General features: G+C 58.6%; 1 protein-coding gene across 4 annotated transcripts in view; it reads right to left on the reverse strand.

Moving 5' to 3' along the window:
- Positions 1–4657: 4657 nt before the first annotated feature.
- Positions 4658–13548, reverse strand: part of ITGB2 (integrin subunit beta 2) — a 35375-nt gene continuing 26484 nt past the window's right edge. For all 4 annotated transcript variants that reach the window (XM_082460712.1, XM_082460711.1, XM_082460710.1 and 1 more), the window contains 8 exons: positions 11577–11666; positions 10589–10729; positions 9126–9313; positions 8798–9042; positions 8471–8690; positions 8052–8254; positions 6093–6259; positions 4658–5931 (listed from right to left, as the gene is read on the reverse strand). In XM_082460712.1, coding sequence (XP_082316838.1) covers positions 5869–5931; positions 6093–6259; positions 8052–8254; positions 8471–8690; positions 8798–9042; positions 9126–9313; positions 10589–10729; positions 11577–11666 — 1317 coding nt within the window. In that variant the 3' untranslated portion in view covers positions 4658–5868. The remainder of the gene's footprint in view (positions 5932–6092; positions 6260–8051; positions 8255–8470; positions 8691–8797; positions 9043–9125; positions 9314–10588; positions 10730–11576; positions 11667–13548) is intronic.

Consider the following 13548-nt stretch of genomic DNA (forward strand, 5'->3'; position numbering starts at 1 on the left):
GACTGCAGTAAGCTGTGTCTGCCCCACATCTTCCAGTTCAAATACTTCTTATCTCCCTTTGCTTTGGATCTTCTGTTATAGAAAAAGATGTTTAAAGACTCATTTGCCATTGGAACTGGAGTAAACACCAGCCCGGGATAAACAACAAGGTCCTACTGTACAGCACAGGGAACTATATTGAATATCCTGTGATAAACCATAATGGAAAATAATATAAAAAAAGAATGTCTATATGTGTATAACTGAGTCACTTGGCTGTACAGCAGAGATTGGTACAACATTGTAAATCAACTAGACTTCAATTAAAAAAAATTTTTTTTTAAAAAGAAAGTTTTGGAATTAAAACAAAAACAAAAACACCAGCCTGGGCTTAGAACTATGGCCCCAGAAAGCAACATTTTTTTCATCCTAACAACCACACAACAACAATGTACTGGCATTTGAAGGACATTGGGCATTTGTAAACATTAGCCAAGACACACTGAACGCTACTGCACCTCCAACAGTACCATCAGCAATGGCATTTTAAAATACAACTGAGCTGTGGGACAATGAGGAAATTCAAAAAATACTCAGTAACTAGAGCCCAAGTCCCTGTTTGAAAAGGGGGAGGACGGGACAGCATTATTTAACTTGACACATTTGATTGTCATAGAGCTTCAAGCTGATAAGAAAGACCCAAAACCGCACAGGATGAGAAATATGAAATACAGCGACTTCTCGGAGAAACAGAATGATTATTCTGTTTGCAATCTGGAATTAAAAAAGAATGTATGGTTTTTCCAGAACAGTGGTTAAGGGATGAGATTTGATACAGTTCGTGGTGTTAACTTAGGAGGAGTGCCCAACGGCAGCACCATGGACAGGGCTGTCCGGGGGTAGACCGGCCACGGTGGGCTGAGGCCTGGGCCCGGCTGGTTCTGGAATTCCAGGGCCCCCGCCCCTTGACTGTGCATATGGGAATCACACAGTTTGGGCCTTTTCACCTGAGCTGTTTTTATTTGGTGGTTGAGTGTGCCATCTGATTTTTTTCATCATCGCTAGTACATTCTTTAGTAAGTTAAAGAATTACTTCCAGAAAGGCTGTGTAAAAAGATCGAAGCTTCTACCTGGGCCGGTCACATTTTAACCACCGTGATCATTAACACTGCGGAGAGCTCATTTGCAGCTCAGCTGAGGACAAAGGGTGCACTTGAGGGCCTCAGACTTTGGAGGTGCCTCGGAGGGATCTGGAAAGGTCTGTGGGTGCTCTCAGGCCGGGGGGCAGTGGGGCTCTGGGGCAGCGGGAGGTATGGACAGAAGCAGAGGGCTGTGCCGACAGGCCAGAGCCCATTTTCTGTGGTTGGGTTAAGAGATGGGACGGACCGTGCATGCACCCAGGGTATGAGGATGGCTCCAAGGGGGGGCTGCAATTGGGAAGGGCTCCCTGGTCCCTGCCAGGTTGGACCTCTCGGGGCCCAGGGAATTGCCCTGGAATGAGACACAGAAAACTCTGCGACCTGCCCCCTCCCACGCGGGCAGTCATGGTCCTCAAGGCACTTCCTCTGAGGGACGGGGAAAGGGGCTCTTGTGACCCCTTCACCTGCACTTTGACAAGACAGAAAACGTAACTCTTTCAAGGTCATGCAGCCAGTGAGAGGCAGGGTGGACTTGAACACAGGGGTTCACCCTGGGGGACCACTCTCCTTCTTGGGGTCTCAGTCCCACTGGGACAAGGCGGAAAAGTTTCAAGAGGATTATTTGAAAACTAGCCGGAAGATGTCACAAAAACAGGAAATGGACTGAGGGCAACTGAATCTATTCTTCATGTTTCTGTAGCCCTCCTCGGGGTACCAGCCAGCCCTGGCCCTGCCCAAGAGGGTGCAAGGCAGGCGGAGTTGGTATCTGGTCTCTCCCTGCATGCAGGCCTCTGATTTCCTGGGAAGCCCAATACTTGTGCAGGGGGGGCGGGGGCGGAGGGGGGCGGGAGGGGAGCTCCCCCTGAGCCTCCTCCTGAGGGGGCATCACCCCCTGCACCCACAGCACCTGCAGCCCCCATGCACAGAGGCACCCTTATGTCCAGAATTAGACCTCCATCTGCTTGCTTCACCTAACTATACACAGACTATAGAGTGTATCAGAATCACCTGGAGGACTTGGCAAAACTCAACTGTGAAACTCAAGCCTGTCCCAGAGCCTCTCATTCAGCAGGTCGGGGGCCAGGCCCAGCATCCGCATCTAACAAATGTCCTGGTGAAGCTGAGCCTGCTATCTGAACCGGCCTTTGAGAAGCATGGTTCTGGGCCAGCGGGGTCTCAACCTCAGGGGACACCACCTGAAGTCCATTTAAAAGTGGCAATGCCAGCGCTCTCAGACACACACACACACACACACACACACACACACGCATGCACACACCAGCAAGGAAGTCAGAACTTGGTGGGCGAGGTGTTGTTTAAAGCTCCCCAGGCACAGGCTGCTGAGACCCTGAGCTGGGAAGTGCTGCTCTGGAAGGGCAATGATAGGGCACCCCCTATTCTAGTTCGTCACCTGCCCAGGTGGAGGGTCCCAGGTCCCATACAGTAAAAGGCCCTCAGCAGTTAGAATTTAAAAGTAGGGGACTCAAAGCCAGATGCCCTCCAGATGTGCCCATTCGCAGGTCTGCTGGGGGCCCAGAGGGTGGTGTGATACTGTTAAGAAATATATATTTGGTCTTCATCTGTTCAAGGCACAGAGCTCCTAAAACCCTTGGAATTTCCCAAGTAATGAGTGATACAGGAGTGTCTTTGTTATTCATATCAATCCCCTTTCAAGCATATCTGAGTTTGTTCGTGTGGTGACCTTTGGAAAGCAGCAGTGGACGGGGGTTGGTTGCCTGGGGAACTTTCAGTCCCCTCTGCATCCCCACCTTCAGGGAGGGGAGAGGGGCTGGAGTGATTTGATCAACCATGCCTACGCCTGCATAATGGAACTTCCAGAGAAACCCAGAAGCACGGTGTTCAGGGAGCTTCCAGTTGGGGGGAGAGTGGGCTCAGAGGGCTTGGGGGCCCTGTGCCCCTTCCCCATCCCCTGCCCTGTGCACCTCTTCATCTGGCTGTTCATTTATTACAAAAATAAACCGGTAATCTAGTGAGTAAACTGTTTCCCAGTTCTGTGAGCCCCTCTTGCAAGTGAACCAAATCTCTGATCTATAGGTGGTCCGTCAGAAGCACAGATGACAACCTGGGATGGGCAAGGGACGGGGGGTGGTCTTGTGGGACCGAGCCCTTAATCTGTGAGATCTCCAGGTAGACAGTGTCAGAATGGAGTTAAATTTGGGGGGCTCTGGTCAGTGTCCTCAGAGAACTGAGTTAATTGCTTGGTTGTGTGGGAAAAACACACATACGGGAGATGGCCCACCGTCCAAACTTGCCCAGACTTCAGGGTTTCCTGGGGTAAGGGACTTTGAGGGTTAAAACCATGACATCCCTTGGGAACTCCCTGGTGGTGCAGTGGTTAGGACTCCACGCTTCCACGGGCTCATCCCTGGTTGGGGAACTAAGATCCTGCAAGCTACAGGCGTGGCCCCCCCCAAAAAAAAAGGGACATTCCAGGCCACCCCCGGATAGCTGGTCACTGGGGCCTGGCTGTAAACGGTGCTCCCACGTCATTCCGATACCACCGCCTGCCCCACCCCACCCCCAGTCTGGTGTGTGCCACCTGCCGCAGGTCACAACCTGCCCGTGTGGGAGCTCAGAGTTGTTCACAGCACGAACCCCCCAGGGAGGAAGGGCTGAGGGAGGGGGAGGGCCCAGCTGACCCGGGGCCTTAGCAGCGTCCGGGTTCCCACACAGGTGGTGTGGGCGCTGGGATGGACCTGGCTAAGGAGGAGACACTGCCGAAGCACAGGACGGTGCACGATGGAGGTTGCATTAAAAAAGGGTAAAACCAACCCGCGAAATGGGTTTTGTTTTACCCTGTTGAAATGCACCCACAGTCTAGAAACAAATGCCCATCAGGTGATGGGCCCATGATGAGTGACGTAGGATTGTGACCCTAATTGAGAAGGTGAATGAGGACACCGCCTCAGCTGGAGGGCGCGGCTCGGGACGTTTTTTCTGGTCCACGGGCTTGTGCTGCCGGAGGAAGAAGGGCACTCGTCTAGCTGGAGTTTTGGGGACCAAGGGGCATCAGGAGGGAACTGCACCCCGGTTGTAACAGAGGGAAAATGATCAGTAGGTGTCTGTGGACGCGGATGCACAGGAAGCGCACGGGGACTGCACGCAGGGGACCCCGGAGGAAGGGGCCGTTTGGGGGAGGGCACCAGACTTCCTTGGACGGAAGGGATGAGGCGACACAGGACGAGACAGGACAGGGTGCTGACGTCCAAGCAGCTGTGAGTGGGCTCGAGCAGGGAGGGCAGAGCTTCCCCCCTGCAGGGAAACAAGCAGCAGTGAAAGTTATCAGCTGCGGGAGTGTAGTGGGTGAGGTGGTCACTTTTATTTCTTTAAACCTTGCTCTCAATCCTGGACCACGTGCTTTTCCGTCTCAGCGGGCATCGTTTATCATTTTACACTGGCTGTGAGGCTACCCTCTGTGTACCTCCGGGAGGGCAGTGAGGGTCTCTGCTTTTGCCCACTGTTCTCTGCACAGAGAGGGCATGAGCAGTACTCTGTAAGTGCAAGTGCAGACTCTTAACCACTGAACTGCCAGGGAAGTCCCTGAACTGATGTTCTTTTAATAAAGAGTTATGCTGGGGTTTTAATAAAAAATTATACATTTTACGGAAAAAAATAAGGGCAAATATCACCTGAAACTATGTCTATGCACGTGAATAAATATTCACAGATATTCACCCCGTACTCACATCCATCTGCTTCTCTCAGGTCTGTGTAACATGAGGAAAGAGCCAGCATTGGCAGGGCTGCAGAGGATGTTAACATACCGGAATAGAGCCCTTTCCTTGGGGACCCAGGACCGCCCCACCCTGACGGGCCCTCACGGGCCACACCCGGACCCTGACCCACATGGAGCCTGCAGAGATTGGCGGACACACACACGGCTAGGTGATCACGCTGAGACCTGCCACCTACTACCATCACACTGGATCACCTTGACCTCCAGGTCACCCCAGGAAACAGCCCGTGAGAAACACACTTATTTAAACTCTCTTCCACTCATTACCCAAGAGCGGGTGTAGACAGCCAAGAGCGTGACAGACGCCCGCTTTCCCATCTTGCCTCGGCCCCATTCAAGCTCTGCAGGGGGACCCCCTTTGCTGGGGCTGCCCCCTGTCTTCTGAAAGCTGCCTAGGAGGTGGGGCCGGGCAGGGACAGAGAGGGGCTTGCACGGCCAACAGGTGAGGAAGGAGAAAAAGAGAACCCTGAGCCGCGGCCCAAAGTCTACACGGACCCTCGGAGTGTGTGAAGGGCAGTGGAGGTGGGGCACAGAGCCCGGCTCCCAGGGAAGCCCCTGCGGAAGGGTTATTAATTTTTTCTGTACACGTGATTGGGGGCAGCATGATCAATGGGATGTAATTTTACACGCTGAGAAGTTCACATATAAATAAATCTGTACCACCTTTCATCAGACTGCTGTGCTAATTTTTACAAAGGACAACACATGTCTAACCTTACAGGATACGAGCAATTCCTTCTTCAAGTTGCTATCAAAAGTCACTCATATCAGAAGGGGGAGGCTGGCCCTTCTGATGAGTTCCTAGAATTATCTGGCCGCAGCTGTCATTCTAGGGGCAGGAAAAACGGTGGATTTTCAGTTAGTGGTGAAGTTGCCAAGTGTCGTCAGCCAAGTCCACCGGGCGACGGGGTCACGGTCGGCCTGCTGGAGGGGACGTGGCGTGGGCTGCTCCCACCTGGGCGGTGCAAGAGGCCCTGTCTTCACCAAGCGGCCCTAACTCTCAGCAAACTTAGGGTTCATGACTGTCGTGGTGGCGCTCTTGAAAAGGGGGTTATCCTGGTGAGAAAAGCAAGCGTGACTTGTCAGCACAGGGAGGAAGGCGCTGGGCTCTGGGGACGAGCCGTGAGGGTGGGGTGAGGCAGGCTCACACTCCCGTGGGCATGCCCTCGGCGCAGAGGGCGGGAGGTGCGCCTTCGCGGGGGCCCGGGGCCACTCACGTTATTCCACTGGGACTTGAGCTTCTCCTTCTCGAAGCGCTTGTACTCCCTGAGGTCACTTACATGGGTCAGGACCTTCCAGATGCCCAGCAGGAGGATGCCGACGAGCACGACTCCTGCCACGGTGCTCCCCACGATGGCGGCGACGTTGGGGCCCTTCGTGCACTCTAAGGCAAGGAGGCACACACGTGGGGGCGTCAGGCCCGCCCCATCCCTGCACGGTGACGGGGTCCCGCTGCTGGCTCTCAGCGACAGGTAGTGAGCAAACCGGCCCCGGCCCCGGCCCCGGCCCCCAGCCAGGGAGGGTGCAGAGCTGGGCACAAGGCCAGGCCCTGTGGTTCCAAATGAAATTGAGAGGCGCTTTGTTCATGGAGAAGGAAAGGGGGCCGAGGTGGCCAGTGAGGAACCAGGGCCAGACACTGGCCTCCCACCTGGACAGCCAATGACCCAATCACCGGGACCTAACCCAACCCACGCTGGATCAGAGCTGAGGGGTGGGCACTCTCCTCGTCAAGGCGCTCCCAGGGGAACCAATGGCAGCAGCCTTGGGAGGGAGGGGGGTGGGGTCCCAGTGCCCGAGGGGCTGCACCCAGCCTCCTCCTGAGCTTGGGGGAGGGGAGGCTCTGGACTCCCCCTCAGCACGCCCGCGCGGCCCCTGACCAAGACACAATGTTCAGTGTGAGCCCCTGTGTGCCCGGCTTGTGGGCACTGGGGTTTGCGGGCACCCCCCACCCACCCACCGCATCATCCTGGCCTCTCCAGGGGGCCTCCCCGTCCTCACAGAAGTGGAACAACTTAGCCAGCGCCGCACAAAACCAGACCTGACCCCACACCTGCCTGTTAAAACGCCCGGGGAGAGCTGTCTGCACCAGCAGCCTGGGCTCTGCCGCCCTGGTAACAGACAAAGGGCTCGGGCCCTACCTGCCTTCCTGGGGGTCCTGTCGTGGGGAGGGGGAGCTGGGAGCAGGTCTCAGTCCTGCAAGGACCCCGGGGTGGGCTGCTGTCCCGCGTCTGCTGCGGTCACCCGAGAGGCCGGCCTCGCAGCCTGTGCCCCATCCCCGCAGCCTCTCTGAGCAGTAAAGGGGCGGCGGTACCGAGAGCTGGCATGTCCACACGGCGCGGCGTGCTGCTGATGTAACCCTCAAGCCCATCCCCCCGTGAGTGTGTTACTCTAAGTCCCCGCGTCCCACACGCTCAACCTACCTCCTCGACACTGACCCACCCTCCGTCCCCACTTGTTGCCCTCCCTGCTGATCCCGCCCAGAGCTGCATCCAAGGGCAGGCTCTGCCCACGCCGCCCCCAGGACCCCAACCCAGCCCTGCTCAGTGCCCGGACTGGGCAGTGGCCCTTCCCGGGTCTGCGCCCGGCCTGTGAAAGCGCAGCTCACTCCTCTGAAAGCGGGCTGGCAGCCTCCCGGTGTGTCTGGGAAGAGACATAAGCCCAACCCCTCCCACCCCGCCCCCGCCGCCGCCCCCGGACTCACAGAGGCCCAGTAAGAGCCCAGCCCAGCACCTCTCACCCCCTCATCCCCTGGTCTCAGCTGCAAGTGTCCTCCTCAGAGAGACCTCCTGACCTCTGAGACACGCCCCGCCGGCGTCTTGGCCCCTGGGAACCGGTTCCTGTGTCCCCACCCCGTGTCCCGGGAACCTATGAAGACAGAGTCAGCCTCTGGGTCCCCGGCGAGCCGGGCGGCGGGCGGGCAGCGGCACCTGGGGAAGCCGGCTCCGGCTCCGGCTCCGCGGGCCCCTGCAGGGCCAGGGCCGGATGTGGGTCCGGCGGCCCCCATGGTCCCCATGGTCCCCCCGGCCGGCTCTCGGGGCTTGCGCTCCAGGCCGCGCTCAGCGCCAGCGCTCCGGGCAGCGCCCCTGCGGGTCAGCCGGCCGCCCCGGAGCAGGGCGCACGGCGGGCAGGCTGAGCGGCGCGGGGACCCGGTCCTGAGCCCACCCGCCTGGGCTCACCGCGCGTGTCGTTCACGTGCACGTCGTATCTGTCCCGCCCCTCGCGCTGAAACAGGGTGTAGGTCATCCAGCAGCCCTCGGAGTCGCGCTCCTTGCACGTGCGGCCGGGCAGTGGCTTGGGCAGCAGGTTCGTCTCCCCGCACGCCGCGCTGCAGTTCTTGGCGAAGGGGCCCTGGTCGAACTTCAGACACTCGGCGCAGTTGCTGCGGGCGAGAAGCGGCGTGACCGCGGGCAGGAGGGGCGGGGGCGCGGGGCCCCGGGTGTCCGCGCGGCGCGGGGCCCGGGCCACCCGGAGCTGCGGGGCCGTGCAGGGCAGTCGGGGGAGGGCCGTCCCCAGCGCCCCGCGCCCCGGGTCCGGCTGGACGGCGGTTCTCCCGGGCCGCGGAGGCGCGAGGCCGGCGGGGCGGTGGGACACTCACGCGTAGCGGGCGCAGGGCGCGGGGCAGCCCGGGCACTCGAGGCACAGGGGTGGCTGGTAGCCGGGGTCGCACTGGCACACGTTGCAGCGGCACCGGCCGCGGCCGCTGCACTCGACGCCATCCAGGTTGAGGCAGCCCTTCGTAGACTTGAGGCACTGGCACGCCGAGCCCTCGTGGCCGTCCTGGCACCTGCAGGTGCCGCAGAAGCAGAGCCCTCGCTCTGGAAGACAGGGGCCCCCGCAGACTCAGCCCCGCCCGAGCTCCCACCCCCACCCCCGCCCCAGGGGCGGCTGAGGCTCCGCCGGTTGGTCTGTCTCCCGCGCTCACTCTCGCCCCCGCAGACTTGGCCGTCGTAGCGCTCGCAGTTGACGTTGTCACACTCGCAGAACTGGCCGTAGATCTTCTTGTTGGGCACATCGCTCGTGTGGCACACGCACTGCCCGCAGATGCAGTCCCCCAGCCCCGAGCAGATGATGGAGCTGTTGTCCTTTCGGCAGCTTCCCTCCAGCTCCTGGCTGCTCCGGCCCTGCGTCTGGCACTCGCAGTTCTTCCCCATGTAGCCGGCGTCGCACCTGCAGGAGGATGTGAGGTCAGGGCCCTCCCGCGCCGGCTCTGCTGCGGGGCGCCTGCGCGGGGGGCGGGGCCGCGGCCTCACCTGCAGACTCCGCACTCCATGGAGCCCCTGCCGCCGCAGAGGCTGTGGTCCCGGCTCGCGTCCCGGCACCGGCACTTGCACTGGGGGAGGACCCGCACAGTCACCGTGTCCGTGAAGCCCAGCGCCCGGATGACGAATGACTGCTCCTGGATGCACTCTGTAGCTGTGACCTTCACCTGGAAGGTGATCTGTAGTGGGAAAGCAGGGCTCAAGTGAACACTGGACACCGGGCACACAACCCTGCTCCCATCTCCTCCCTGGGCAGCGTGGACAAGGGCATGGCCTAGCAGGGTGAGGGCCAGCGTCCTGGGCTCCCAAGCATGGAGGGGACCGCCCCTGCTGGGCCCCCGGGGGAGTGCATGTCGGTGGGGGGGAGGGAAGGATATGGACACTCCAGGTGGCTCCAGGACTTGGGAGGGGAGATGAGGGAAGAGAGGATGAGAGTTGGAAACTCAGAGTCAGAGATGCTGGACCATGCCCCCCACCCCTCCCCCAGCTCCCCCACCCACCATCCTCTGGTGGCCTGGACTTGGGCAGGGATGTCTTTAGAATACTTTTAATCTCACATCCCTTTTAAAGAATTTTAGAGTGACTTTGTAAATGATGTATATTTTCTCCATGTATTTTGTCCTGAAGCCTGGAGGCTAAGATGCCAAAATCGCACAGGAAGTCCTAGGTTCTGCATGTGGGGTTGTATTCTGACCCCGAATGCCCAAGGGGAACCGAGCGGGCAGGGCAAAGTCCCTGCCACTCACACAGCACTGCTGCTCAGCCAGCACTGAACTTCAGGGAGCACTGGCTTGTCCACGGCAAGCCTCACTGCAAATCAATGTAAGTGAATCTCCAACCCGTACGTTAAGACAGAGCAGAAACATCAGGGAAGTAATCAGTCAGTCACAAGACTGAATAAATTCCTGTATGGATCACCCAGTATGAGGGGGATACGTTTCACTAAAAAGTCACACACATTTAGTAAGTCACAGAGTTGAAAGAATTCCGATGTCGTTTAGAAATAAAAGCAAGTATTTTGCTGAATATTAACTCACAGCTGGAGAAAGGAAAAGTTTAATTGTTCTGGTCACGACAAATTTAAAATATCAGGGAAATAACTCAGTGCCTGTTTATAATCATTTGTGTGGCCCCTGCTTTAATGTCTTTGTCAAAAAACAAAAACACAAAAATCAAGAAAATCAAACCAAAGCAGATGCCCCGTGTACAAGGAACGCCCTTCTTAGGCGGGTGGCGCTGTACCCAGCATCTGCCCCCAGGGGGCGCTGCCGTCCTCGTGGCGGTCGGTGTACACCAGGCCGCGAACAGTGTGTGTGGATTTTCAAGGGAAGGAACTGGACCCGCGGTGGACTGGACCCCGCCTCTTGCTGGTCCCTGTGAAGCCGTGTGCTGGGATGCACCCTCCCTCGCTGTCCCTGGGGGAGCCCCTTCCAGAGGCCGGGAGGGAGCCTCACCGGCACGTTGATCTGGACGCCGTCGCAGTCCCCTCTGGGCTGGTCCACCTTCAATACCCCGTTACTGCACAAGGAGTCGTAGGTGACTTTCAGGGTGTCAGGGAGGGTGTTGTGATCCAGAAAGACTCTGGAGGACAGTTTCTGTGGGCAAAGAGCATCGCCATCAGGCCCACCCCGCTGTCCCCGGCCCTTCCCGCCCCTTCCCAGCCGACGGCTGCCACGCCTCTCATCCCCCTCCCTCCACCCGTGTGTCCACTGAGAGCTCCACGGGTGCCGGGTCCTGCACCCCATGCCGCTGGTGGCAGGGTTACCCGTGCCACGCCCCCCAACACAGGCCAGTGGAAGACAGGTCATAGCCCTGCAAGAACGGGAGCTCGACCGTCCACCCACCACTGAAACCCCAGTGCCTGGCACAGGGTGGGAGCTGGAAAAACTGCCTAAGTGAACGAGAGAGAGCGAGACAGACCGTCAGACAGGAAGAGAGACAGAGAAACAGAGATAGAGAGACACAGAGAGGTGAATGAGCCAAGAAACAGAGATAGAGAGACACAGAGAGGTGAATGAGCCCCTCGCTGAAGCTGGCATCATTGGTGCAAAGACAGAGCCCCCCATGGGCAGCATCTGGAGTTTGGGAGGGCCTGCTCGGGGTGGGGGTGCCTAGGGCTCCAAGAGGGTACGAGCAGCAAACGGAGCTGCCCCGGTGGGGCTCTGACTCAACGCAGTGCCATCAGTGCTTACCAGGTGCTCCCAGCGAGCTGTGCTCGCGAGGCCAGCAGGCCCTTTGGCTGGAAGAGGGCCTGATGCTCGTGCCCCAGGGAAGGCATGCGGGGCCTGGGGTGGCACCTACCACACCATCAACGAGGAGGACAGCTGCCCTGGGGAAGTGCCTGAGGACGGCCCAAGAACGCAGGGGCTCTCCTCTCCAGACCATCCTCCTGTTGGCCCACAGTGGGGCGGCATCTTGGCTGACTACCCAGGGGGCACTTACGTTGTAGGCTTTCTTAATAAGCTGGACTACGTTGCTGGAATCGTCTGACAGCTCCCCGACTGCAGACTTGGGGATGATCTCCGTGAGCTTCTGTCAGGGAAGAAGACAGGTGGGCGTGGCCAGAACCCTGGTACCAGGACACCTCAGCATCCACCTAGTTTTGTAATAACATCCCAGAGGGTTTCCTTCCTGCTTGTGAGATGGCTCAGACAACCCTGCACCCAATTTCTTACTGTATTTAGTTAAGACAGCACGTGGTCAAGTGTTGTGCAGGCAAACGTTTAACCACTGGCTCTCAGGAAGAAAAACACCCTGAATTGCAGCGTTTGCCGATTTCCTCGGGAGAAGTACTCCGCCCTGGTTGATGTCCCAGCACTGAAGGCAGAGCTGGGAAGATGTGCCTCGCCGTGGTCAGATGCCACCCCGAGGGCTTCCCTGGTGGTCCAGTGGTTAAGAATCCGCTTTCCGATGCAGGGGACACGGGTTCACTCCCTGGTCGGGGAACTAAGATCCCACATGCCGCGGGGCAACTAAGCCCGCACGCCACAACTAGAGAGCCCACGCTGCAACGAAAGATCCCACATGCCTCAAGATCTGCCGCAGCCAAATAAATAAAATAAATAAATAAATAAGTCTATTAAAAAAAAAAAAGATGCCCCCCCCATCACGCAGATGTGATAGGTACAAACAACCCAAGGGCACAGGTAATCATGAAATGTGGCGTAAAATCAGGAAGCGATGTGTTCTGAGCGTGTGAGTTGACATAATTTAACTTTCATAATGGCTGTGTTAAACAACATTGTGACAATTGGCTCTGGCAGGCGGGGCCGGCTGGTCCAGCGGCACCTCTGGGGTGGGCAGGCCGGAGCCCGGGGTCATGCAGACAAGCCTGGGGCAGCCTCCAGGGAACATCTGTGTCCCCTGCCACCCTTAGCTTAGCCCATCTTTCACGGGAAATTGCACCATCACTTTATCTTGCAGAACCAAGGGTGGGTCACGTCCCTGCCACAAAGCCCTGCTGTGACGCCCCAGAATGGAGTCCAGTCTCCTCCACAAAGCTCACGAGGACACACAGCCTGGCCACCCCACCTCCGGCCTCTGCCCCCCTCTCCCCTCCTCCTCAGCCTCGGGACCCCGCCAGGGCTCGGAGAGCCCTCCTGGCCACCTGCTCTCCATTCGGTGCAGAAACACGTACTGAGGAGGGTCCAGCGTAAGCTGCCCATACAGACGCGGGCCTCCTCGACCCCCCTCCCTAGGAGCCCCGGGAATGGGGTCAGGAAGCTAAGGCTCAGAAAGGCCTGTGACCTGCCCAGGGCCTTGTCCTTGCTGTCGGGGAGCAGGGTCTGGGGTCCGAGTCTCCCGTCTCCAGCTTCTACCCCATCAGCACACTGCCTTCTGGGACACGACTCCTGCTCCTAATAGCAAATTACTGGGACCCGCCACCTCCTGGCGACGAGGAGATGTTACGTCCCGTAACACGGCTGGGGACACGGCGGCTGCGAGGCCCTGACTTGCCGGCGCTCGGGCGGCTCACGTGGGCGGGTGCTCTCTCAGCGGCACCCGGCCACCAGCCCTGCTGTCCTTGTGGCTGGGCCAGCTCCCGCTGCCAGCCCCCGGGGGTCTTCCGGACACCTGCCCCTCCTCCCTCGGCATCCCCTGCAACCTGTCCCCAGTCTGGGGTCCGGGAACGCTGATGGCAGGCGCGGCTGGCCCCGCTGGCAAACGCCCCACACAGGCACAGCAGGCCACGGGCCTCAGCAGGCAGGGGACCGGGACTCAGGGAAGGAGAGGGGCCAGGAGGCGCTCCCAGCCCATCGCAGCCAGAGGCCACCACGCTGAGCCCGGCAGATGAAAGCACAGCAAGCAAAACAGCCCCACAGTGACTGGGAGAAGGGAGGAGGGATGAAAAACGCTCTAAGACAAAAGAAAATTCCCCACGAGAATTCCATGCCACAGAAAAATTTAGTAAGAA

The sequence above is a fragment of the Balaenoptera physalus genome (assembly GCF_965194825.1).
Source record: "Balaenoptera physalus genome assembly, chromosome: 4".
NCBI lineage: Eukaryota > Metazoa > Chordata > Mammalia > Artiodactyla > Balaenopteridae > Balaenoptera > Balaenoptera physalus.